At 44.2% G+C, this 26,538-nt stretch overlaps 11 protein-coding genes across 11 annotated transcripts; 6 read left to right on the forward strand and 5 right to left on the reverse strand.

Annotated features, from left to right (window-relative positions):
* Nucleotides 1-347: 347 nt before the first annotated feature.
* FA14DRAFT_151138 (DNA topoisomerase II) lies at nucleotides 348-4,589 on the forward strand (the record flags this gene model as incomplete). The annotated part of the gene is made up of 1 exon (XM_025497463.1): nucleotides 348-4,589. One exon carries the CDS (start codon nucleotides 348-350, stop codon nucleotides 4,587-4,589), a length of 4,242 nt encoding a protein of 1,413 aa, XP_025352036.1.
* Nucleotides 4,590-4,751: 162 nt separating this feature from the next.
* Nucleotides 4,752-8,251, reverse strand: FA14DRAFT_162639 (uncharacterized protein). The gene has a single exon (XM_025499704.1). It carries the CDS (start codon nucleotides 8,077-8,079, stop codon nucleotides 4,849-4,851), a length of 3,231 nt encoding a protein of 1,076 aa, XP_025352037.1. The 5' UTR covers nucleotides 8,080-8,251; the 3' UTR covers nucleotides 4,752-4,848.
* Nucleotides 8,252-8,549: 298 nt separating this feature from the next.
* FA14DRAFT_127942 (Glutamyl/glutaminyl-tRNA synthetase) lies at nucleotides 8,550-9,623 on the forward strand (the record flags this gene model as incomplete). The annotated part of the gene is made up of 1 exon (XM_025496828.1): nucleotides 8,550-9,623. A coding segment is annotated over one exon (1,074 nt), but the record flags the coding sequence as incomplete, so codon positions are not given.
* An 832-nt stretch (nucleotides 9,624-10,455) lies between these two features.
* Nucleotides 10,456-13,145, forward strand: FA14DRAFT_162641 (TBC-domain-containing protein). Its single transcript, XM_025499705.1, has one exon. The coding sequence runs from the start codon at nucleotides 10,570-10,572 to the stop codon at nucleotides 12,973-12,975; it is 2,406 nt and encodes an 801-aa protein (XP_025352039.1). The 5' UTR covers nucleotides 10,456-10,569; the 3' UTR covers nucleotides 12,976-13,145.
* Nucleotides 13,146-13,349: 204 nt separating this feature from the next.
* Nucleotides 13,350-15,059, reverse strand: FA14DRAFT_127582 (NCS1 nucleoside transporter family; the record flags this gene model as incomplete). The annotated part of the gene is made up of 1 exon (XM_025496807.1): nucleotides 13,350-15,059. One exon carries the CDS (start codon nucleotides 15,057-15,059, stop codon nucleotides 13,350-13,352), a length of 1,710 nt encoding a protein of 569 aa, XP_025352040.1.
* A 659-nt stretch (nucleotides 15,060-15,718) lies between these two features.
* Nucleotides 15,719-18,034, reverse strand: FA14DRAFT_162643 (uncharacterized protein). The gene has a single exon (XM_025499706.1). It carries the CDS (start codon nucleotides 17,994-17,996, stop codon nucleotides 15,882-15,884), a length of 2,115 nt encoding a protein of 704 aa, XP_025352041.1. The 5' UTR covers nucleotides 17,997-18,034; the 3' UTR covers nucleotides 15,719-15,881.
* Nucleotides 18,035-19,449: 1,415 nt separating this feature from the next.
* FA14DRAFT_151153 (P-loop containing nucleoside triphosphate hydrolase protein) lies at nucleotides 19,450-21,516 on the forward strand (the record flags this gene model as incomplete). Its single annotated transcript, XM_025497464.1, has 1 exon — nucleotides 19,450-21,516. One exon carries the CDS (start codon nucleotides 19,450-19,452, stop codon nucleotides 21,514-21,516), a length of 2,067 nt encoding a protein of 688 aa, XP_025352042.1.
* A 96-nt stretch (nucleotides 21,517-21,612) lies between these two features.
* FA14DRAFT_162644 (uncharacterized protein) lies at nucleotides 21,613-22,992 on the reverse strand. Its single transcript, XM_025499707.1, has one exon. The coding sequence runs from the start codon at nucleotides 22,928-22,930 to the stop codon at nucleotides 21,830-21,832; it is 1,101 nt and encodes a 366-aa protein (XP_025352043.1). The 5' UTR covers nucleotides 22,931-22,992; the 3' UTR covers nucleotides 21,613-21,829.
* Nucleotides 22,993-23,158: 166 nt separating this feature from the next.
* On the forward strand, nucleotides 23,159-24,373 carry FA14DRAFT_92507 (UBC-like protein). The gene has a single exon (XM_025503078.1). The coding sequence runs from the start codon at nucleotides 23,387-23,389 to the stop codon at nucleotides 23,999-24,001; it is 615 nt and encodes a 204-aa protein (XP_025352044.1). The 5' UTR covers nucleotides 23,159-23,386; the 3' UTR covers nucleotides 24,002-24,373.
* Nucleotides 24,374-24,431: 58 nt separating this feature from the next.
* Nucleotides 24,432-25,087, reverse strand: FA14DRAFT_182534 (uncharacterized protein; the record flags this gene model as incomplete). Its single annotated transcript, XM_025501216.1, has 3 exons — nucleotides 24,432-24,637; nucleotides 24,703-24,754; nucleotides 24,821-25,087. 3 exons carry the CDS (start codon nucleotides 25,085-25,087, stop codon nucleotides 24,432-24,434), a joined length of 525 nt encoding a protein of 174 aa, XP_025352045.1.
* Nucleotides 25,088-25,449: 362 nt separating this feature from the next.
* FA14DRAFT_158557 (uncharacterized protein) lies at nucleotides 25,450-26,520 on the forward strand (the record flags this gene model as incomplete). Its single annotated transcript, XM_025497973.1, has 1 exon — nucleotides 25,450-26,520. The coding sequence occupies one exon, from the start codon at nucleotides 25,450-25,452 to the stop codon at nucleotides 26,518-26,520; it is 1,071 nt and encodes a 356-aa protein (XP_025352046.1).
* Between the last annotated feature and the right edge of the window lie 18 nt (nucleotides 26,521-26,538).

Below are 26,538 nucleotides of genomic sequence, written 5' to 3' on the forward strand. Positions count from 1 at the left end.
ACCGCCTGCAGGCAAACAACACTTCCTTGTGAATGCAGCAAATTAAGGCTTTAAGCTTGCATCTGTCCTTCTCACTACAAACACAATCACCTGGAAGTCAAGGCGAGGTCCTTTCTCTTCTGCCCATCATCTTTCGTTTCTCAGTCTCAAGGCTAACGAGGCAGGCAAAACTTACACGACAAATACAAATACCCTCTCCGCTTGGTAGGAATAGAGGATCTTTGTTTCTCCCTCATCCTATACCACAAGATAGAACGCATACATTCACCTATCTCAACACTTTACGCTTCATTCACACATCACAATCATTCTCTCAAAACAATAGAATATCCACAGAAATCGCAAACATGGATACGGACGATTCTTTCTCCGTCATCTCACCTCCCGCCAAGACAAAAAAGGCACCCGCCAAACCTCGCGCTGCAGGCACAACAAAAGCAGCTCCCAAAAAGAAGGCTGAGCCTTTGAAAGCTAGAAAGAGCAACGAAGCAGACGAAAATGACAGTCAAGATATCGACATGTTACCCGTCAACGGAAATGGCAAAGCTGAGTCTTCAGCACAAGCAAGCGCTGTCAATTCTTCGCGCAGCACCCCTGCACCAGGCAGCAAGAAAACAGCAACAGAGACATACCAAAAGCTGTCACAATTAGAGCATGTCTTGCTACGTCCCGATACATACATTGGAAGTGTAGAGCACCATCAAGAAGATATGTGGGTCTTTGATCCTGCCAATCAAAGAATGGCATATCGAAAGATTTCATACATTCCCGGTTTCTACAAAATCTTTGACGAAATCCTTGTGAATGCTGCTGACAACAAAGTCAGAGACACATCAATGGACACCATCAAAGTGACAATTGACAAAGAAGAAGGCTCCATTAGCGTCTGGAACAATGGACGCGGTATCCCGATCGAAATCCACGAAAAGGAAGGCATTTACATTCCTGAATTGATTTTCGGTAACTTGTTGACTTCTTCAAACTACGATGATGCTGAAGACAAGGTCACCGGTGGTCGTAACGGTTACGGTGCCAAATTAGCAAACATCTATAGTACAGAATTCGTCGTCGAGACTGCTGATAGCAACTCTGGTCAAAAATACCGACAAGTCTTCTCAAACAATATGGGCACCCGTGGCAAGCCCAAGATCACAAAAGCTACTGGCGCAAAAGACTTTACATGCATTACCTTCAAACCTGACTTCAAACGATTCCACTTGGAAAAGATCGATGACGATATGGAGGCATTGATGATGAAGCGTGTTTACGATATGGCTGGTACAGTGCGCGATTGCAAGGTCTTTTTGAACGGAGAGCGCTTGAAGATCAAAGGTTTCAAGCAATACGTGGAAATGTACATCAATGCCATCAATGAGTTGGGCGGAGGTACACAACCAAAAGAAGAGGACATGGGTGCCGATATGATTGCTAAGCCGAAGCAATCTATCATTTATGAAAGCATCACTGATCGTGGAAAAGTTTGGGAAGTCGCCTTTGCTGTTTCCGATGGTGAGGCCAGACAAGTTTCATTCGTGAACAACATTGCAACGATCAAAGGTGGTAAACATGTGGATTTGGTTGAAAATCAAATCGTCACAAGAATTTCCGAATATGTCACCAAGAGCAAGAAAAATACGGTCAAATTAGCAGCAATCAGATCGCAATTATGGATCTTTGTCAACTGTCAAATCGTGAACCCTACATTCGACAGTCAAACAAAGGAAAACATGACATTGAAAGCAAGTGCATTCGGAAGCAAATGGACCTTGACTGATGCTCTTGCCAAGAAGATCATGAGCAGTGGTGTTGTTGACAATGTGATGCTTCACGCAAAAATGCAACAAGAACGCGCTCTCAAGAAGACGGATGGACATAAGCGTAACCGTATCACAGGTATCACCAAGTTGGAGGACGCAAACAACGCTGGTACCCGAAAAGCCAGAGAATGTACATTGATCTTGACAGAAGGAGACTCTGCCAAAGCATTGGCTGTAGCAGGTCTTACAGAAGTGGGTCGTGACAATTTCGGTGTTTTCCCGCTTCGTGGTAAATTGCTCAACGTTCGTGAAGCAAGTCACGATCAAATCATGAAGAATGCTGAAATCACAAACATCAAGACCATCATGGGTCTTCAACACGGAAAAGTGTATGAATCTATCGACAGTCTTCGTTATGGTCGCTTGATGATCATGACCGATCAAGATCACGATGGATCACACATCAAAGGTTTGATCATCAATTTCCTCGATCACTTCTTCCCTTCTTTGTTGAAGCAACCTCAATTTTTGGTTGAGTTTATTACCCCGATCGTCAAATGCAAAAAGGGCAATGTTGAAAAGACCTTCTTCACTATGCCTGAATACGAGGTGTGGAAAGAAGAAAACGCGCAAGGCAGAGGATGGGCAATCAAATACTACAAGGGTCTGGGTACATCCAATGCACAAGACGGTAAGAAGTACTTCCGAGCAATGAATACCCACATGCTTCCCTTCCAAACTACACAACCAGGTGATCGTGATTTGATCGATTTGGCATTCAACAAGAAGAAAGCTGATGACCGTAAAGAATGGTTGCGTCAATTCAAACCAGGCACTTTCTTGGACCATTCAATTGCCGAAGTTCCTTTGGCAGATTTCATTAACAAGGAGTTGATCTTGTTCAGCATGGCTGATAACGCACGTAGTATTCCAAGCGTCGTTGATGGTTTGAAACCCGGTCAACGTAAAGTCATGTTCTCTTGCTTTAAGAGAAAGCTCAAGGGCGAAATCAAGGTCGGTTCCTTGTCCGGTTATGTGTTGGAACATGCAGCATACCATCACGGTGAAACAAGTTTGCAAATGACTATTGTCAATTTGGCTCAAGATTTTGTTGGAGCAAACAATGTCAACATCCTTTTGCCAAACGGTCAATTCGGTACACGTATGATGGGAGGTAAAGATGCTGCTTCTGCTCGTTACATTTTCACAAACGTTGCAGATATCACACGTACCTTGTTCCACCCTGCCGATGACGGACTTTTGAATTACCTCAATGAAGATGGTCAAAGTATTGAACCTGAATGGTACATTCCTTGTGTACCATTGTTGTTGCTCAATGGTAGTGAAGGTATTGGTACTGGTTGGTCTTCTTACATTCCAAACTACAATCCAAAAGACGTTGTCGAGAATATCAAGAGACGCATGAACGGCGAAGAGTACATTCAAATGCACCCTTGGTACCGTGGCTTCACAGGTCAAATCATTCCGGAAGACGCCAACCGTAACCGCTACAAATGCTTGGGTACTGTGACACAAAGGGATGAAAAGACGTGGGAGATCACAGAATTGCCCATCAAAACCTGGACTTCATCATACAAAGAAGGTTTGGAAGAACGTGTCATTGGTACTGACAAGGTTCCAGCAACAATCAAGGAGTACAAAGAATACCACACAGACACAACTGTTCACTTTGTGGTTGAGATGAATCCAAAGGGACAAGCTGAAATCGCAGAGAAAGGTGCAGAAGCCTTCTTCAAGCTTTCATCCCAAATCTCCACTACAAACATGGTCTTATTCGATCATCAAGGAAAGATTAAAAAGTACACTTCCCCCGAAGAGATCTTGGACGATTTCTATCTCTTGCGTTTGGAGTACTACTCTAAGCGTAAAGACTTCCTCGTTGATGACCTCAAGTTGCAATACGAACGTCTGTCCAATCAAGCTCGTTTCGTGCAAATGATCATTAACAAACAACTTCAAATTAACAACCGTAAACGCAAGGAATTGGTGAGCGAACTGCGCGCAAAAGACTTCCGTCCATTCCCACGTCAAGTCAAACCAAAGGTTGCTGCAGACGTTGACGCTGATGAAGAAGAGGAAGAAGATATCGGAACGGATTCGGATTATGATTACCTTTTGAGTATGGCAATTTGGAATCTCACGAAAGAAAAAGTTGATAAGTTGTTGGCACAACGTGATGAAAAAGAGAAAGAGCTTGAAACTCTGCTCAGACGTACACCGCAAAACCTTTGGGGTGAAGATTTGCACAAGTTTGAAGAACAATGGCAAGCTTTATTGGACGAAGACGCTCGTCGTTTGGCCGATGTTGGCAATAACAAGCGTGGTCGTAAGAGTGGCGGTGGTGCTGGCACAAAGGCAAAAGCCGCAAAGCCACGCAAACAAGTCAAAAAGGATGAAGATGCTATGATTCTTGACGGTGATGATGACTTTGTCCTTGCTGAGAAGAGGCCTGCGGTTAAGAAATCATCAGGTGTAAAGCGTGAAGCAAGTGAAGCTGTTGGTGATGAAAGCAAGCCAAGTGGCAGCATGTCTGCTTCTAGCAGCAAGAATGGCCTCAAAAAGCTCAAGCAATCCAAGCTCGTGGCAGATGACAGTGACGATGAAGACGCCTATTTGATGCCTTCAAAGCCAAGCAAGAGTAAATTGCCTGTCAAAGACGAAGATGATGATGATTTACTCGATACCCCTCCAAAGAAGAGTCAACCTGCGCGTCAACGCAAGACAACAACAAAGTACAAGCAAGTCATCTCGGACGATGAAGATGATGACGCGAACGATGACGATGAGGAATACAATGATGATAGTGATTAATCATCTCGCCTCGTCTTTGTTCCAGCTCGCTTCCACTAATTCCACATCTGTATACTTACTCTCGGTTTCCGTCTTTTTGTGATTAATTGAATTCGAAAAAAAAATATCTATATTGTGATCGATAAGCAGGCTCTTAAAGGAAGCGATGTCTCCTCACACTAACAGAATCAGAGAATACAATCACATTTATACAGTTCTTTTTACCATTTTTACATACATGTACGAGAATTGAAAAGAGGCTCTATCTATATTTTGTTGGCTATAGTTGACGAATAGTAGCCTCTGCAGAGCTAGCAGGAGCGTTTGCAATGTTTGAACCATCTTGAGGAGCAGGAGCGGCGACATTTCCGTTTGCTGCGGTAGGGTGCTGTGAAGCATTTGCTTCACGAACAATAGGACCTTGTTGAGACAAACCGTGTTGAACGCTGTTGACTTGTTGAATCTCTTTTGGCTCAACGCTCTTTGGGTTTGCTTGTGCTTTTCGAACGAGATCTTGTACCATTTGAATTTGTTTAGCAACATTCAAACGATCAGCATACAATTGTTTACGTGAAATTTCCAAAGATCTTCTCTCTTCTTCTATGAGAGATTCCAATTGTTCAAATTGTGCCATCTTGATCTCCATCTTTTTCATTTGTGCTTCCAAAACTTGACCAACGAGCTTTTGACATTCTCGTTCTTCAAATGTGGCCAAAACGTGAGCTTTTGCTGCAGCTGCGCCAATAGCAATGGATGCAGCACGTTCGACATCATTCTTTGGAATGACACTGTTGTCCTTAGATGCACTTGCTGTCTTTTCGGGAGTCTTGCTTGCTTCCTTACCGGTAGTTGCATCCGGTCCAGCCTCTTTGTCTGCGCTTTGTTCAGCATCTACATCCATTGCATCACCCTTTTCCTTCTCTCCTTCTTTTCCTGCATCTTCTGTAGCACTTTCACCCTCTTTACTCTTTTTCGAAATGCGTTTCCGGAGACCATCTGTCAATTCACCCAGCGCACTTTGAGCAGCTGCCGCAGCCACAGCTGGACTGACAGCACTTGCCAAGAATGCCACAACACTCATGACCGGATTGTCACTTTGTGAGAATGGAACAGCGGCCGCTTTGGAATCACGGAGATATTGCAATGGACCTAGATCGCCTTGTGTATGTTGGCCGGCACCGTTTGAAACATGACCGTTGCTCTGATGAGCAGCTTTAGTTCCATTCAAATAGTCATCTTCAATGGGCAATTGCAGGAATTTGGTGATGCATTGTTCACGACTGCGCGTGCCAACATGATTGGAAACTTGAGCCCAATCATCATCATACATTTCCAATCCTTCCAATAAGCGCAAAGTTTCAACGTCGCTCCAGTCTGCTTGGTCGCCGCCCTGCTTGAATGGTCCTTCGTCAATACGTACAAAGTCACCGCTGTACATGTTACTGGGGAAACGACCTTCGAGATAACAGCTTGCACAGACTGCAAAGCCGTTGCTATGACTGCCGCGTTGAGGCAAGCGAATGCTCTTGTAGCGTGTTTTTGTGCAATCTGCACCGCATGTATCGCAAGAGTAAGCATTTCCTTGTCCATTTTGCACATTCTCTTGATCAGCAGAAGCGACTAGAGCATTCGCTTGATCTTCATCAATCGGTCTAGAAAGTTTTAGTGAAGTTTGATAAACTGTCTTGCGCAACTCCAACGTCAAATCAGGCTTGCCTGGTGTACCGGAAGGAACAGCACCGTTTGTGATCGAGTGTGGCACGCCTGGCTGTGATGGTCTTTGAGTACCAGGATGCAAGGGCTGCAATCCTCTGGGTGTATCAACAGTGACACGGAAATGACCAGTAAAGGGAGGGCCCAAGGTTGCAGGTCTTGTTTCGGGATCAATCTGATAATTGATCAAACCCCATTGCTCCAAGAATGCATGAACACGCATGATAGCACAGACATCTCCAGCCAAGTTACGACGACAAGCTGTGAATGTCAAATATTCGCTCGGGTTAAGTCTGTATGTATTAATCATGAAGTTGCGGTATTCTTTGTAGATTGCCGGTGTCTTGCTTCGGTTGCGGTTGTTGAAGAATTCTGGCAAACTGCGTTTCTCGACTGCATTGATTGCGGAGAATGAGAACCAAGTGGCATACGATGGAATGATGACCTCTTGCGTTTGCTCAGCTAGATACTTCCTTGCAACATATTCGGTTTTTAATCTTTCCCTCTCGCGTGCTGCTTCATCGCTGACCTCAATTTCAGTTTGAGATGGTTGTTCTGCTTCTTCTGCTTGACCGGAAAGTGCCTTTGTCTGATCATCTGTAGATGTTGTTGTGATTTGCGGTACCTCAGGCTCGGTTGGCAGGTTTCCCATTGAAGGATTACTTAGTGGCTCTTTCTCATAATTTCTTCCAGGAGGAGGGCCACTTGCACCGGATAGATCAATTGCAGTTGCTCCCACAGGTCTTGCTGCTACGAGCAATTTGATCTTTTTACCCGTACCTGCACCACCGTTTGCTGTGCTTTCGTCTTCTGCAGTCACTTCATCAGGTAAGGCACGCTTTCGTGGATTGACACTCGTGCTTTGAGGGACTTGTTCAGTAGCGACGGCAGCATCCTTGCTTTCTTCTTCATCGCGCTCATAATCCTCTTCATTCATCCATTCGTTGAATCTGACACTATCCCGAAGCCATTGTGAACCGATGGTCCATCTCTGTTGTGCTCTTGCATTTGCTTCAGTGTCTGGTTCTGCAAAATCACGCGCTGGAAGCCATGTATCATATGAATCGGGTCTGTACCAAACGTGAATCAACGATACTTCTCGTCCTCCTGATAGCGTGGTTTTGGCCAATGTACGGAAGAACTCTTGTGATTCAGTTGTGTTGCTCGTTGTACTTGCATCGGAAGAGAAAAGAACGTGAGTAGCTGAATCGAGATCTTCTACCCATTGGCAATCCATCTTTTGTGCTGCTTCTCTGCATTCATCCTTCTCGGCTCCTGTCAAATCGCCAGAGGCTGCAATGCGGACGTGCTTGATAGCATTAGCCTCTTTGAGCTTGTTGCGAATCTGTGTGATCAGCTGTAAGCCTTGCTCTACATCCTCTGCGCTTGAAGAGCTAAGGAAAGACCAGGACGGCCTGTTCAAAGCTGCGATACTTTCCAGAGCTGCACGTAGCAATTGATACACAGCCGAGCTTGTGCTCAAGGGTGAGTCGAATGCATTTAGGCTATCGGCAAACAAGAAGAATGATGCTGGTATCCTGTTTGGTTTGGCGGTGATCGATGAAGAAGAAGAAGCTTGATTTTCCAAATGAGCATGTTGGAATTGTTGGATGACGAATGTCAAGTGTGCCAAAGAAGCTGCGTCCAATTCGGATTTACCTTCTGCCAATGGGAGAGTCTGTCCCTGGATGGCGTCTTTCAATGGTGCAACCAGAGATTCGAATCGCTTTTGTACCACTTCATCGCTGAAAACACTTTCATCAGGCGCTCCATTGAGATTTAGAGATTGTGTCGCCATTGTCCAAGAGATATTAAGCGCGAGATCCTTTCTCTCCAAATCAAATTTCCTTTGTGTGACACCCCTACGCTGTCATATATCGTGTTGTCTCGCTTTGAGTGCCAGATCAAAAAGTCGCGCACGTAATTTGGTTGATGCGAGAAGAACGAATGAATGGTTAAAATGATGGATGGTGAACGGATGGATTTTACGACGTGTTTAAAACACGCGGATTTCCCTTCGCGGTACAGGGCAAGCAAGGCATCTTTTCGTGCTTCCATAAAAGACTGGTCAAGTGCCCTTGCGCCGCGCGATCTTGTCATTGGCATTTTCATTTCGTATCTTTGCACGCTTTAAGGCTTTCGAAGCGTAAAGGCTTTTTTGTGCTTAAAGAAGTTTCACTAGCGTAATTAACAAAAGTTGAACATGAACTTCTTCTCATGCTCAAACCAACATGCTTTTAGAGAAAGATGCTGATTGCCATTGATCGAATGGTGATTAAGCATCTGCCAAACAAAAATCTCTTTCAAGCATGTAGATTCAAGTACAGAGGGATTGCAACTTCCTCAAACACTCCCGTCTTACGATTTGCTCCTTCTCCAACCGGTCAACTCCACCTTGGTGGTTTACGAACAGCATTATTCAATCATCTATTTGCAAGAAGCCTTGGTGGAAAATGGATCTTGCGAATAGAAGATACAGATCAAAAGAGGTTGGTACCTGGTGCCGTGGAGGCTATGCAAGATATACTCAAATGGGCTGGATTAGACTATGACGAAGGTCCTGACAAGCCTGGCAATCGAGGACCATATGTCCAATCGGAACGCTTACACCTTTACAAAGGCTATTACGAGAGGCTTTTACGCTCTGGGCATGCCTACAGAGACTTCAGAGAGCCATCTAAAGATGGTTCATCCGATATCGCAAGGGATACATACCTTCCGCCCGGAGAAGACGAAGCACAGGAGATGATCCACAAAGGGAAATCTTTCGTCGTACGATTCAAAACAAAGGAAGAGGATACATCTTTTGATGATGCAGTATATGGACATTTGAAGTTCCCCTATGATCGTCGTTTGGAGGATCCCATCATCGTCAAAAGTGACGGATGGCCGACTTATCATCTCGCCAATGTTGTAGATGATACAGAAATGGGAATCACACACGTATTCCGAGGTGAGGAATGGCTACCGTCTATGCCGACACACTTGAAATTGTACGAAGCTCTTGCAACTGCGCCGCCACAATTCGTTCATTTACCTCTGTTGATAAACCCTGACGGCAGTAAGTTGTCCAAGAGAGACGCAGTCGTTCATGTTGAATCATATCGAGAAGCAGGCTATGATCCGGAAGCACTGATCAACTTCGTGGCATTGATGGGTTTCAATTGGCATCTTCCCGACTCACGAAGTGAAGTGTTCAGTATGGAAGAAATGATTGCGCAGTTCAAATTGGATCGTATCTCACAATCTAGAGCCAGTCCAGATGTATCCAAATTACGCTTCTTAAACAAGAGTCACTTTTCGGCCAAAGTTGAAGCAGCAAGTGAAACTGATAGGATACGACTATATTCCGAATTAAAAGAATGGATTAGCATAAAAGATATCAGCTCAGCCCTTTCTCACTTCCTCACCGAAGAAAGGGGCCCCTTATTGATCGATACGATCGTCAAGCGGAGTATGAATATGAAAGAGGCTGCAGATGAGACCATTGCTCTGTATACATTTCCTGTCGATTCCGACGGGGATGCTATAGCGGAGGTGACAAAGATTGATGAGCAAGTAAGGTCAATTGCCCTCTCTGTCGCTCGGTCATTTTTGACAGAACTAAAACAAGGAGACTTGCGTTCCAGTACATCCACCGCTTCTGCAATAAAAGAAGCAGCGATGCAATTTGAAAAGAAAGCAAAACAACGAGTGCCTCACTTTGATAAAAAGACTCGTGGAAGGGCAACTTTTATGAAAATGCTGCGATTTGCTTTGATGGGCAAAGTCTCTGGTCCAACGGTTGTTGAATTGATGATGCTTTTGGGAAGAATAGAATGTATGAAAAGAGTCGAGCAAGCCAGTCGTTGGAATAATGATGTTAGATATGGATAGAATATTTCATCCTCTGTAGTATATTATAATAATGTATATAATCAGGTACGCTTTACCTTATTGTCGTTGTTGTTGTCAATCACGCTAAAAAGTGTGTGTTTTGTATTGTTTGAGTTATATTTAGCATTTGACCGGCGGATGATTTGCATAAAATACCAAATAACAAAAAAAGGGTCTGAGCGTAGGCATAAGTGCCAGATCGCCCTTGATTGCTGAATGAGGCGGGGGGGGCGGAGTCCAAAAAAGAACAGAAAGAAATAATGGCATACCGTTTCTTAGGAGAAGGTAGGGGGGTTCCGTTCACATTGTCATCCCCTTCTCACGCAAAAACAAAGTATAGAATATTACCTGTTCCTTCTCCTTTCACCACAACAATCATCCTCCCTCCAACAAATAAGGCTGATCGCCAATCATGACTTCAGATAGCGAAAAACATTCACCCGCTCATAGTGATGACGATCAAGCATTTCAAGATGCTGCTGATGGTAGCGGGAATGAACAAGAAGTGAATAAGCACGTATCAACTTCATCACAATCTACTCTAGGTGAAAAGAAAGCAGAAGATGAAGCTGAATCACAATCAACAGTTGACTCAAAAACTTCAAGAATAGCATCGAGCGTCAAATCGCTCATGTCAAGATTCGAAGGAGGAGGCAATCAAAAGCCCGAAAGTGTTGATATTCCAAAAGGCAAAGCAACAAAGAGTACCAGCTCAAGTATTGACGAAAATGAGGGTTATCAAACTCTAAACCAAAACGAAGACACAGCAGACGGATCAACGGAAGATTCAATAGCATACACGCACGATTCAAATGAGGATAGTAAAGGACACGCAGATCACACTGGTGAGTCCACTATCTCTACAGAAAACTTCTCAAAAGATAGTGGTCATGCAACCTCGGAAGGATCTGATTCTACGCAAATGGCACCTTCTGAAGGAGCACCCTCACTTCTAGATCCAACCGAAACGATTTCCAATCCATTCTCAATACCATTGACGCCTGATGGAAGGGACGATAGTGTAGAGAACGCTCCTGCAACACCTAGAGCGGCTTTGAAGAGATTCTCAGCTTCGACGATAGAGGAAGAATCCACTGGCGGTACCGTTGATGTGCCTGAACACAATATTTCATATGTCAATCCCAATCGATTTTCCTCTGTTTCGCTCAGTACCACCCAGCCATATTCATCAAAGCGGAATACAATCAATCTTGGTCAAACTGAAATCCCAATCACTCCTGGTGAGCAGGCGACAGGAAGCTCGGAATTCTTGGCAAGAAATACGGCGAGATTGAGCGTACACGAAGGTCAACGAAACAGTATGAACAATACAGAAAAGTTGAAGGAGAAGCTGAATGAATTACGAAATGCACATGAGCGTGAACATAGCGCTGGAAGAACACAAAATGGACATGATCACGCAAGAGAGGTACAACAAGATGGCCTACAAGAAGAACCTCTTTTCGAATACGAGAATGAAGATGCGAAAGATTATAATACCAATATCGAAGGGCCTGTGGACTATGAGACTTCGGAAGAGGGTATAGATTGGGACTTTTGGGGTGATGTGATGAGCAATTACCAAGATATTGCACGTACCCAACCTCGCAAATTGAGTAAAGCCATTCAAGCTGGCATACCAGCAGCCTTGCGCGGAATGATGTGGCAATTGATGAGTAGCAGCAAAGATGAAGAGATGGAAATCATTTATGCTTATTACCTCAAGCAGACAAGTCCACATGAAAAGATGATCCGAAAGGATCTGGCTCGTACGTTCCCTGGGCAAGTCTATTTCCAGGACGGCAAAGGAATTGGTCAAGAGAATTTGTTCAATGTGGTCAAAGCGTATTCCCTCTATGACGAAGAGTGCGGTTATTGTCAAGGAATGCAATTCGTCGTCGGTCCACTGTTGCTAAATATGCCAGATGAAGAAGCTTTTTCAACCTTGGTCCGATTGATGAAGAGTTATGATTTGAGAGGACATTTCGTGCCCAACATGCCTTCCCTGCAACTTCGTTTGTTCCAGTTTGAGCGTTTATTGGAAGAGTGTCTCCCTCTGTTGCACAGACATCTGGTCAGACAAGGCGTTAAGAGCTCAATGTACGCCAGTGGATGGATTATGACTTTGTTCACCTATCGATCACCTTTGCCAATTTGCTTCCGTATCCTAGACTCTGTATTTGCGGAAGGAATCGAAGCGATCTTCCGATTTGCACTCGCGCTTATGAAAAAGAACGAGGATCAACTCTTACAGATGTCATTTGATGAAGCTGTGCCACTCCTAGCCGCCCGAATCTTTGACATTTACAGAAAGGATCCTTTGCAAGATACGGAAGAGGACGGAACACATACGCCTGATGCCAATGCCAGTCCAGATGGCAACGGAGAGCCTCATTCGAGCACAGAGTCAAGTCAGGACGAGTACAAGGTAGGAGAATTCGTACGGGACGCATTCCAATTCAAGATTACGCCTTTCATGTTGGATTCGTATGCATCTGATTTTGCAGAACAAGTTCGCGCAGCAACAGCTCATAGACGTGAAATTGAAACACTCAAAGTTGAAAATCGATCATTACAAATTCGTGTAAAAAGTTTAGAAGATCAATTAGGAGCCGTTCAACAAGAACACGTTGATTTGGTAAAAAATGTTGTCATGTCTAAACTTGCAAAAGAAGAAATGGCGGAAGAATTGATGCGTTATAAAATGATGTACGCTGAAGCGGCTTTGTTGGTAGATCAAACGAACGCAACTTCTCATTCACAGCCAATCTCGCCATCTCCATCTCTTACCGCATCGATACGTCAATCGCAAGGATGAAATCGGATTTGTTGCGCCGGGGTAATACTCTTTTTTTCAATCTTACATCACCCCTATCATTTTCACGAGATATCTTCTTTTTGCATACACTTTTTTTTCACCGTGAAATAGGAACACATCATACTATTTGTAGCATTATCATCATACCTTAATAGCACATCATCAACATTGTTCGAAAGTGTGACAGTTCTAAAAGCGGGTGTGCTCTTGTGAAGTGGTTAGAGACTTCGCTCTGCTGATTCAAAATTTAATCGTTACTCAAAGTGTGCTTCTATGCGCGCAAGAGGTGTTCAGAAACTATTCGTTACTTGAGTCAATATCATTCGTTATAAGCGGTCATGAAGTATAAATACAGTTTGTCTGTGAAAAGAGCTCTAACGATACTCTTCTTCACGGATATCAGCCTTTTCCGTCAAAGAGCCATCTTTTTCGGTGCTTGGGGTGATGTTTCCCGACAATGTTTGACGATGATGAGAAACATCCACTTCAGGGAACCAAGAATCGGATTCCCAAGATTGTGGTTCGTTAAATGTTTTACCGGATTTTCGTACATCATAAGAACCAGGAATTGGGAAAATTGTGCATAAAATCAAATAAACCAAACCACTGGTCAAAAATCCAATCGGATATGCCAAAGTGTACATGTGTTGAGCGGTTGAAGAAACGTTTGCTCCTAAAATGCCAGCAAATCCGGTCACTGTCATTGCGATACCGGAAATGTAAGCAGCAAAGGCACGTAAATTAAAACCTCCAAGGTATCTGTACGGTTGATCAGGTTTGCATGTGTAGAGAGATTCGACTTGCAAAACGCCACGGCGGACGATGTAGTAATCGCACAACATAGTACCAGAGATTGAACTCAAGAATAACGAATAGGCCGAGAGATAAGTTGTGAAAGAATTTGAAGATTTGAGTAAATTCCAAGGACACATGGCAAAACCGACTGCAGCAGCTACGAATGAACCTCTGCGAATGGTAATGTAACGTGGCATGATGGCTGCTAAATCGTGACCGGCCGAAAGAGAATTTGCGGCAACATTTGTACCAATTTGACCGATGATGAAAGCGAAGGAGATGAAGAAAACACCTGCTCGATCTGCTGATCCGTATGGGTTGCGATTCAAACGTTCACCCAAGTTCTGTACAGGGTCCCAAATCAATTCACCGTAAATGACTTGTGATGATGAGGCAATAATGATTCCGAGGAAAGATGTGATGCTGAAAGTGAAAGGAATGGCAAGCAATTGTGACCAGGTAACGCTTCGTTTCGATTTCGCTAAGCGGGCCACATCGGGAATATTGACAGCCAGGGTTGCCATGTTTGAGATGCAGCTCATTACACTTGATACAAATCCCCATCCAAATACCGAACCGGAGACGGTTGCGGGTGTATGCACAATTGGTCCGAGTCCATTCGCAGAAGCTATTGACCATCCGAAGAAGGCAAAAGCAGCAATTGGAACAATGACTGCTTTAACCATGAAGAACCATCGAATCTTCTCGGGCTTGATGTAAATGATTGGTAAAGAGATCAAACTGAACAAAAAGAATGAAACGAAATCGGCGGTCGTGAGTCCGGCTGAGGCAGGAAGGGAATTATGCATTTGGATGTATTTTGGAGCCAAACTTCTTAGCAAAAGAGTAACACACTGGGCTCCTATATACGATTGAACTCCGTACCAAATGCAGGCCATAGCTGATCTGTTGATCGTTGGCCAGATCGCACCCCAGACACCAAACGAAGATCGCGCGAGGATGGGGAACGAAATATGATAAATGGCGGCAATGCGCGCGGTAATGACGATAACGAAAGAAACGATTGTATAACCTAGAATAACGGCTATCCAAGCAGCATACCAAGATAATCCAAGTGAAAAAGCACTACTTGCCAGGTAGAAAGTGCTCAAATTCAAACCGTCGGCGACCCAAAAAAAGACGAAAGACCATGATGACCAAGTTCTTCTTTCTGGCTCGACAGGACGTAAATCTTTATTATTTAGAAAGCTTTCGGCTATTGATTGACCGGGTAAAGGATCAGTTCCTTTAACTTTGAGGAGCTTGTCCACCCTTCCAAGGATTGACATTGTGTAAAACGGTTGAGGAGAAGAAGAGCGAGAAGGAAGGGTAAAGGGTGTTGTGGGGTATACTGCGAAACGTATTTTGTCTAGTTGTTGCTTTTTATACGTCCATAGTCGAAATGGAGGCTGTAAGTGAGGTTGATGAAGTACAGAATGACACATTGTGTATGCATGAAGCCGAGTTGAAATGCATTGCCATCAGCAGCAGATATGTTTGATGTTCTGGCAGTAATACGCGTACGTCGGGCGGCAGCGCAGTTTCTTCTCAAGTTACTTTTATTATCTTTTATCGTTCATCCCGCATTTTTGACGATTAAATCTATTACTGCACTTTAGCCGTGTTTCTCTTATTCACGTATCTTCGGTTTAGCAAAATCCGAACGAGAGCGCCGCTAGCCAATCAAGTGGGCACACACTTAAGATAAGGAACAAAGCATGGGGGCAGTACACGCGACAAAGGCTGTTTTCTTCTACACCTGGGGTACCGCGTATTCTTATCTCTTTATTAAAAGCCTGATGCCGGCCAAGAAAAACTTGCTTATCTTAAAATTAAACGCTTGCTCAATTTGCGTAACGCCACGATGGTAAACAGAAAGCCATCTTTAAGCATTTCTGACAGGTACCAAGAAAGTATTAGACGCAGGCACACAGACATTCTTTTATCGACAAATGGATGAAATTGGGTCATAAGACCTTGTCTAAAAGTACACTTGATAAGATAAAGAAATAGAAGCAATATATGACAGCTCGGAATGTCGTCGGATAATCAAATCGAAGCAAGCGTTTAGGCGTACGCACGGGTTGTAACATCCCTATCTGTCTATTCTACTATGACTGTAGCCATGGCTGAACGTCAAGATAATCAATCACTGTGCTCAATGTTGAAGTTGCAAATAAGTCCCAATCAACCATGGCAAATTGTGAGAATTCAGCTGTAGTGCCCGGATCAGACTCAAATAGATTTGCACTCGATATAGCACCGTCGGATTGGGCATGCATGGAGGCAAGAGTGTCCGAATAAGATGTTGAGGCTGTCTGACTGCTTTCCAGGTGGTCTTCAATCATTGCTTGATCATCTGTTCTTCCTTTGACTTTGGCAGTGCCAGCTCCAGATGAAAGAACAGTCTGCAAAAATGGATCTCTTGCAAATGCAGCTTGAACCAATTCCGTCAAGATGTTCAAAACCAAAGCTGCATTTCTGTGAAAATCACGTAAGACACGAAACAGAGCAAACAAAGCAACGATATCATTCTTTGCTTCTCTTTGAATAGTTCCCGTTCCCAACTTCGCATTAATGACCGCAATCGTAGCAGAAGCATGTAAACAATAAACCACAAAGTTGTGGGTATATTGAAATCCATGATGAATTTTTATTTGAGCTGTCAATCGGACGATTTCGCGCGATGAGAAATGACAACTTTGGGCAGCGAATCTTGCTTCGGCTTTCTTTGCACTCAGGGCCAGAAAAGGTCGATTGAGCAAGATGATCAATGAATGATAAACGATGTGAATGTGCATGGCCAAAGGAGAAGGGACCCTGCCACGTGTAAAGTTACACTTGAGCGTGATCGGAAGATCGGACAGCCATCTTGCCATTTGCACATTCATATCGCTTGCCCAATCAAGCCATGTAGTACCAGCCTCGCCCGATAAGACGGGGTTGATATACAATCGAGCATTGATATCGACAGAAAACGTTGACAGCTCGAACAAGCAAACGAAACCTGGCTCAAAGCTTTCACAAGAGACGCATTCACCTTTCAAACGTGCTTCTTCGCCCTTCTCTCCGGTCGCGAATGGACATCGTAACGAAATCGAGTCCTGCAGTTCACGTCTTCGAGATGGCATGGCTAGTGAGATTGACTCTGGCCCTATAGAAGGAAAACGACCATAGTACAATGCCAGCATACGATCTACGATAAATAGTGCCCATGTAGTTCGATGTCGCAGCCTTGCTTCTTCCCCGTCAATCCAGCCATGTCGGCAATAATCGTGAATATCACGAGGCAACCCAATCTCCAATGCGATACGAGAAGCCATTCCAATATATAGCCAGCCACGTGATTCGCAACCGAGTGAAGATTCCGTCAACGCCATCAATACCAACGCTTGAACTGTGCTTGTACTTGGACGAACCGTTTCTGGGGCCAGCTGTCTAGTAGCGATATCGGTAAAGAAATGACAAGCAGCATAGTCTTGCAAAGAAAGTGCGCCAATAGCACCAAGTGCAGTCAGCAGGAAATCACTACTTAGAGCCCTTCTTCCTCCGTAAAAGCCGATTCTCGTGGATATGGTGTTCCTATTTAGTAGACCTAAAATTGGCTGATAATGTTGGAAGTACGCATCGACGAATTCATTTATCCGGTCATAGTATAGATCTCTTCGATCATAATTCTCATCATTGAGTGCCATCGGTGGCATAGCACGAGCGCTGAATTGACTCATTGCGGGTATATTGCGACCAGAAGATGCTCCGTAAAAGTTACTGATCACTTGTGTTTCCAGGTAAGGATCTTGCGTTCGGTTCTTGACGAAAGACAAACAGCCGCCACGTCTGATCATAGTGTCCAATAGTCGATCATTGTTGGCAATATTGCTCGATTGAAATGTTCTCCTTGAATCCAAATCGGATGGTCCTTGTCGTATTGATGTGTCTGCCGCTGGCTGCGTGACTAAGTGCGCTTCATTCTTACCAGAGTCGGCACCTTGCTCATGATTGGCTTTATGTTTGCTAACCTCTGCTTCCAATGCCGTTATTCGTGCCTCCAGTGTCTTAACGTATGATTTCGAATACGGTTTACGTTGATCAGATGTTTCATTGAACACACAAGTGACACCATTCTTTATGCATGAACGACAAGCAGGCCTTTCACCATCACATTTTACCTTTCTAGCTCTGCAAGTTGAACATGCTAAAGAGATTCGACGAATGTTAGTCTTCATCCCTCTTTTGACTATATTCTGATGATCATTTTGCGAATGTGTGTTGGTGGAAGATTGACACTAATTACGCCAAACTCAATTTTATCTTATCTGTGCCGGCTATGAATGTCGCGTATGAATGACTAAGCAGCATTGTTGTGTTACAGTCTGAGCTTCAAACTTCATTGATCAAATGATATTAAATTGGTCTGAACAAGATCGGAGAATAATCAAGAGGCATTGCGAGATGTAATCATAGACATGGTGGTCATAAACTGAGCTTTAGAGTGTATGGCGTTCCCTTTCCGCCCCGCCCAAGTTGGCCTATTAATGATGTCAATATTTCCGATTTGATTGCCCGCCCGTGTGATGTATGCGTAAAAGTACGTGCGTACATGCATCCAAGGATCAGCACGAGATATAAACGCGGTAATTCAATAACGCGTAAATTGACGCGAATGAGAAAAAAGAAAGATAGAAGCAGGCACAGAAGAAGTGTGCAAGAAATGTAGGATCATCAGGCAGTTAGACAGTATAAAAATTACACCCTTTTGCTATAGGAAGACGTGTTACTTGGCCATTCTTATACAAGAGAAAGCTTAAGGATGAATGCTTTCTTGATTCCCTCACCCATACTCTCTCATCTAAGATCATAATTACCACTTATCAAAAACATATTACTGGAAATATACCTTTCCTTTCTTATCAGTTTACAACAGCAAAGGATTCAAATACCTTTTATGATTCAACAATTCATAAGAATTCAAAGCTCAATATAATCACACAAAATCCACTCTTTTTCGGATTTTGATGTCAATAACGCCTAACGACTTCAAACGAGAACAATCAGTGACCGTTTCCATTGCAATTTCTTGCTCTTACCCATAAAGCTTCATTGCTCCCATCTTCAACTCTCAAAATGCCCATCACACGTGCACTTTCCGCACGTAATCAAGCACCACAATGCATACAGCCAACAACAAAGAACGACGCATGTTCAAAATCCAGACAATTTCTCCGTACAGCTTCCATGCCCATGATGAACAATGATACCCTTTCAAATTGGACCGCAACAGGGAATATGACTTATTCCAACAATACACCAATGAAAAAAGCAGCATCTTCAGGTTCCTCTTCTTGCTCTTATCCTCAACGATCTTCTTCTTTTCGAGCATTGGGTACGTCATCCTTATGCTCTTTTTCATTACGCAAAGGTAGCGGCGGCGACGGCTCAGATGATGAAGATGAAGATGGTGAAAGGCATAGACCGTTCCGCAGTGGCAGAATAGGTGGATGTTATCGTACACCTGAACAAGGTGAATCCCGTGATGATAGCAACAAGGAAAACGTAGCACCTCTTAGACGATTATCTCAACGTGATTTGCATAATGAAACGGCCGCTTATCAAGCCGATATTACGGTCCGTCGAACACGTACACAAGCTGCGGTGCCAATGTCTGATAGATCAGATTCTATGCCCGGAAGTCCAAGATTACTCACAAGACGTTCTTTCCGTCGTACCGTCAGCACGCCAATCACAACACGTAAACGATCTCGATCGATCTTTGATAATTGTGATCAGTCGGAGAATGGTGAAAGTGCTGATACGATTGTTGAATTGCGATTGCCATCATCTCGACCTCGCTTGAATGCTTCTCAAGGATCAACAGATGAAGAATTGGCAAGCGTGTTCCATTCCAGTCAAGCAACACCCATGTCTGAAGTATTTTCATTGATGGGAAGTGAGACGGCAATGAGCAGTCCTATTTCACGATGCACGACACCGGAAGCATCAGAAGCAGAAGATGAGAAAGAGCAAGATGCAGACTCGGAGGAAGAGACATCAAAGTACACCAACATCTTTGCTCATGCTCGTGCATTGTTGCGATATGGATCAGATCCAAACGTACACATTGTTGGACGTGAACGTGAACGAGGAGCAATTCAACGATTCATGCAACAACGATTTGGCTTGTTTGCACATATGGAACGATCAGCAATGCCTCAAGGAGATTCATTGTGCACAGACATGAACGGAGCCATGGACGGAGGAAGCTTGTATGTTTGTGGTTTGCCTGGAACGGGTAAGACTGCATTGATTCGCTCAGTTATGGCTGACATTCAACAATCACAAGAGTTCTTGCGGGACAATGAACGTCTGCAAGTTGCATTCATCGATTGCATGACCATTCAACATCCTCGTGAACTGTTCAGACGTATTTTGAATGTTTTTCACGGTGACAAGTCAGTTTTACCAAGCGGGGAAGCTGGTGATGCAGAAGCAGAACGTCAAGTGACCACATTGGTGAAAGATCAAAAGAGGCAAACATTGATCGTGTTGGATGAAATTGATCACCTCTTACGCAGTAGAGTTCATCAAAATATCTTGTACCGTTTGTTCTCATGGCCACAAAAGGATTCAAAAGCATGTGCTTTGATCGGGATTGCAAATTCACTCGATCTTACCGAACGTTTTGTACCGCTTTTGGCTAGCAAAGGCGCTGCTCCTGCCGTTCTCAATTTCCGACCTTTTGAGGCTGAAGAGATCAAGACTGTAATTGGATCACGTCTTGCTCTGCTTCAATCGAGTTACAGCGCTGAAACAAGAGAACAAGATGGTGAACTACAAGAGCAAAATGATGATGAGACCGTTCCACTGTTTGTACCTGCTGCTTTCGAATTGGTTGCACGTAAGATTGCTGCAGCTACAGGTGATCTTCGTAAAGCGTTGGATGCATGCAGATTGGCAGTTGAATTGGTAGAACAAGAAACGATTCGCAAATCTACCTCGACTGCTGCACCAATCGACATTACCAGCTTAACACCGACAAATGCTCCTAAAATCACACCTGCGCATATTCTCAAAGTTGTTTCGACCGTTTTGGGAAGTCCACAATTGAACAAGATTCGTGGATTAGGCTTGCAACCAAAGCTGATCTTATTGGCTCTTCTCGTTGCGCAAAAGCGAAGAGGGTATGGATTGAACGTTCTTGGTGGAGGAAGTGGTAATGGCGTGAACAAATCCGTTATGGGTGTTTGTTCAAGCAATGGTGATGGTACACTAATGTGCGAAATCGAAAGCACATATTCGGCCATCTTGAAAAATGACGATTTCCCTATTTTGGAAAGTTCTGAATTGATTGATGTCATGGAGGGTTTAGAAGTTGAAGGAATCGTCAAGATTACCAGCGTCAACGGAAGCTCTATCAATTCATCTTCTAGTAATACTCGTGTTGGAGGAGTTTCTCCAAGTGCAAAACGTGCAGCAAAGAGGCAATTGTTAGCTTCTTACCGTCGAATGGAATTGACTATGTCATCCGAAGAAATCATTCGTGGTATAATGACACCGCCACCTGCCTCAATGCAATCGCAATCAAACGCATCTTTCTCAAATACGATTGTCATTGAAGCGATCAAACGAATTTGGCAAAGGGAAGAAAAGAATGCAGAAAGGGCAAAAGGATGGGAAAAAGTAGCAGAAGAAGCGCAAAAAGTACGGGATAATGAATTAGGAGGAGGAAGAGGCGCTTTGGGTATTTGAAAAAACATTAGAGACAAAACAGCATATCAAACGCAAACGCAAACGAAACGCAAAATGTAACGAAAACACACACACTTTATAGATCTTGTGCAATTACGCAATATGTCCTGTGCAATTGAAATTATGTATATGTACACATACTGAACGAACTTTTTCATCAAATGCATTCTTAATTTATATCTTCTTATCCAATCTGTTAGGTTCCATACTACAAATTATATTGAGTGGTGATCAGCAGAGATTAATTACATAAAAGTCGATTCGCATATATTGTTTTACATCAAGGTTTGCCTTGCATTGTTTGCTTGTTTGTTTACTTCCTTCTGTTCTGTTGCATGGCAAGGATCTGAACGATACGAACAAAGATGTTGATAAAGTCAAGTTCCAATTTGATGGACTCTGCAAGTGGGTCATCACGTTTAACACCTGCTTGGACCATACGAGCATGATTCAAGATCACTTGCGTATCATAAAGCGTAAATCCACCAAAGACGGCCAAACCACCGTACAAGCTCAAAGCTTCAGTAGCGGCCAATGCACGAACGGCAGTGGCGGGTAAGATCATTGGAGCGACAGATGACAAAGCAACAACGACAAGTCCCGCCAACAGAGGTCCACCGAGGTACAAGTATTGACCATCACGAGCAGTTGCACCAACGTAACAGATACTACCCATGACGCCGGCAGTGTAAAGACCAGCACGGGCAAGTAAAGCGGGGTTGAAGAACATCAAAGGGCTCAAAACGGCTGCTTGTGATGCGTTGAACAATAACCAACATGCTGTCTTGCCTGGTCCTGGAGGCAAAGATTGTGCACCAATCATACCACCAATAGACGCAACAAGACCGACACCAAGTACCAACCATGGATTTGTGGCCATCAAGCGATAAGAGAATCCTGTTCGGTGAAGGGCGACTGCACCCGCAGCAGTCAAACTTAAACCACCAGCTAAATAGCCGAATGTACGGTTGAGGTAACTTCTGCTGAATTCGTCCATGGGTCCGTCTCTTGTAGGTCTGTTGAGGAAGATATTTGCAGCAAGTGCTGCACCTGCAATAATACCAACGCTTGTCAAAGCTTTAGTCCAGCCACCGGGTTGGGAAAAGCTCGTTGGACCAGAAGATGCTTGATGTGGCAAGCTCAATGACAATCCACGTTCGGAATTGGCATTATTGTTTGGTCTGAAGGGTGAGGTACGTACGCCGCGAACGCTTGTGAGAGATGGTTGAGATGGCTTGATTGCACTGCTTCGAACTGCTGGTAAGAATGGAGCACGCAAAGCTGAAGAAGAAGAAAGTGAAGATGACCATCGTGTGGAGGCACCTTTCATCATCCCATTCGAAGATCGAGCTGTGGTGGCAAAGGATTGTTGCAATGAGCGCGAAAGCGCAACGAACCCAGGTCGCAACATCATCTTTACGTATGGCTTGAAGCGATCTATAAGATGAGAGTCAAGAGTGGGAATTTGATTGTTTGGTGGACACAAATGATGAGAAAGCAAACGTGTGCGTACGTCGTTGGGTTTAAATCCGTTTAATAATTAATTTACTGCCTGCCCGCTCACTGTAGAGCTATATAAATCGAAGCTTCTAGGGCGGTCAGGCGGCCAATCTGTCTGTGTCTACGCGGGCACGGCTACAGTAATCCCTTTTTACGCGCACGCACAGGAAAGAGGCTGGGCAAGATACGCCATTCACAGGCCGAAATCACTTCATATGCCAATTCTTGCGTCCTCTCCTAATCATAGCTATTCTTAGCAGCAAACCATCATCGCAACTTTCACGACTACTGAACACAGTCACGTTTTCAAGAACAGCACAACTCAATACCTACAATCACACATTCGCACAAGTAACACCAGCATCCAATAATGGCTACAAAGGCCGCCTCAAAAAGGCTCGGCAAAGAAGCCCAAATGATGGACAGGGATCCTCCGCCATTCTGTTATGGTCGTCCAAGAGAAGAGAATGTGTTAGAATGGCACTTTATCTTACGTGGACCGCCAGATACACCTTTCCATGGAGGTGAATATTGGGGACAACTATTATTTCCACCAGAATATCCATTCAAACCTCCAGGAATCAAAATGTCTACACCATCTGGTCGATTTCACACGGATACAAAGATCTGTACATCTATGAGTGATTTCCATCCTGGAAGTTGGAATCCTGCTTGGAGTGTTGCCAACATCCTTGTCGGACTGCTCTCGTTCATGTGCTCGGATGAAATGACGACTGGAAGTGTGATGGCAACACATGCTGATCGTCAAACATTGGCACGAAGATCGCACGCATTCAACATCACACAACCAAAATTCAAACGATTGTTCCCGGACTACTGCGACGCTACTATTCGTGCTTTACCTAATATGGGCGAAAAGAAGAAGGATGACGGAGAAGGCGCTTCTAGTGCCCTAAATCCAAGCAGCATTGCGACGAAGGAGAAGAATAACACAGACACTTCTGCACCAGGTAAGGTGGGATGATGAATGGATAAAGCATACTTATGGAACTTTACTGACCTCGTTTCCATTCTCACAGAAACCTTGACTCAAAATAGTCCTACAGCAAAAGCCTCGACACTTGTTGCAAGACACGCTCCTCGTACAGAAGCAATACCACAACGACAAAACCCCCCACAAGCAACAGGACAGGCGCAGCCAAACCAACAAAGATCTCGAGCTCTTTTCCCTCTCCTTGTAGCACTGGCAGCCTATCTTTTCATCTCTCGATTAGCATCCATTATGGGAGGCAGTGCTGGTACGAGCACGGCAAGTGAAATCTGAGAGTGGACATCCACTTCTCAAATGACAGTCGTACCCACTTCATATATCCCTCCATTGTATTTATTATTAGCATCCGGTATTTGTGTTATAGAGATTTTTCCATTCATCTAACAGCGTAAAAGTACAAATTCTAAAGTCCACTTTCAAACTCTATTCCTTCTAATCCTTGAATTTTTGGTTGTGCTCGCTGTTTGAAATCACCTTCTTCGCCCATACTTGCTTCTTGAATGCCCACTTCGCCTTCCTGACCAAGTGTATCAGCTGCAGCTGGACCTGCCAAGCTTCCGTTCGTTTCGTGAACGGGGATCTTATGTGTTCCAAGGGATTCACGGAGGCCTGCAGATGGAGAGAATTGGCTGTTAGTCGATCTTTCTCAAGAGTGAACCATCTATCACACTTACCTTGTTCACGTAGTTGCTCATCTTCACGAGCTCGTTCATCGCTTTTTAGTCCCTGTTAGGATGTAAGGAAGGGGGTTAAGTACACGATCAAACGAATAAGCAATGCAAGTCAACTTACTTCTGGTCCGGCTTGTATCAACTCCTGTGCACTTATTTGTCCAGAGACTAGCTGTTTAGCAAGATCAACGTTATTCTTACTCAAATCAAGATGAAGAGATCGTAATTGATCACGATATGCATTTCCCGTATCGCCTTGATGTGCTTCAAAGACGGCTTGTTCTAACTGTTGTGCAAGAGTGGATGCTTGATCAGCACCTTTGCTTCCTTCTGTATTGCTCAAAGTGGAAGTGAGCAACTTGATGGACGATTGTCGAATGTCTGCCATTGTTTTTGGGTATCTTGTGATGGAAGTTGATCATCAAGAGTGAATGACTAATCGTGTGAATCTGTCATTGTATGCATGGAGAGTGGAGGAAGACGCATACATTTTCACGTGTGCAAACAAAAAATAAGCGCTAACAATTGAGAAGAAAGTTGAAATCCTTAATTCTATCCGCCATCATATAGACGAACGAAAGGATGAGTCGATCGATTATAAGACAAGCCGGACGCTATGTCCAGGCTACAAGAATCTCAAACGCCTCAGTACGATCATTTTCATCTTCGCCATGTATCTACAATGCCGATACAAAGAAGCCATCTATTGCCAATATCGCAGAACTACGAAAGTTAATGCCGGGCACAAGTATGATCAAAGCTAAAGAAGCCTTAACAGAATCATCGAATGATATCAAAGGAGCATTAGCATGGCTTGAAAAAGATATGCAAATGACTGGTGCCAAAAAGGCATCCAAAGTCAGTGATAGAGAGGCAAAAGAAGGAGGTGTGGCCGTCTGCATAGTCACTGATGGCGTTCCAGCTTCCAGCACGACTGATTCTCAACAACAGGGCGTTCGATTCTCACCAATCACCTTAGCAGCTAGGGCGGGAATCGTTGAGCTAAATTGTGAAACGGACTTTGTTGGACGAAATGAAATCTTTCAAGGACTTTTAGCCGATCTTGCACATACGGTTGCGCTCTTTCCAACTTTGGCAATCGATGATAGTATCTCATCATCTTCATCTTCACAGGAAATGATCGATATCCCAATTCCACAGCTATTGGAATTTCCACTTATCCCTAAACCCACCAAGGAAGGAGAAGGATCGAAATCTGCGCCAAAAACTGTAGGCAATGCCATTCTTGACGTCGTTTCTAGATTAGGCGAACGTATTCACTTAGCAAGAGCTTCTTCGCTGAGCAATGTTGCAGCACCTCCAGCCGATGCACCAAGAAGGAGTGAATCACCTCAAACTTCAACTCCATGGTTCGTTGCCAGCTCTTTCGCACATGGATCCTCTTCCACACAAAGTACCGAAGGACCTCAAGTTTCGATCGGAAAGGTTGGCTCGCTCCTTCTGACCCGCATTCAACGTCCTGACAAGGCGTCCGGCTCGGTGAATGAGACTTCATTGCCTTTCTTGCGCAGTCTTACACGCTCACTCGCACGTCAAGCTGCCGGAATGCCAACACGATCGATCGAGCCAGCAGGCATTGCAGAAGATGCAGAAGAGAGCCTCTACTCGCAGTCGTTCATAATGCGTTTGGCAGCTTCCAAATTACCAGGCGAAGTACTAGACTCTAGTGAGCCTACTGTCAAGCAAGTCTTACAGGCTTGGGGAAGTGCATGGTCTGGAAAAGAATCATCGGGTGACTCAATCCACGTAACAGCGATGAGGAGATGGCAGCTAGGCGAGCCATTTGAGATCAAAAATTAAACAATCACCTCTCTGCTT

Source organism: Meira miltonrushii, assembly GCF_003144205.1.
Source record: "Meira miltonrushii strain MCA 3882 unplaced genomic scaffold FA14scaffold_6, whole genome shotgun sequence".
Lineage (NCBI taxonomy): Eukaryota > Fungi > Basidiomycota > Exobasidiomycetes > Exobasidiales > Brachybasidiaceae > Meira > Meira miltonrushii.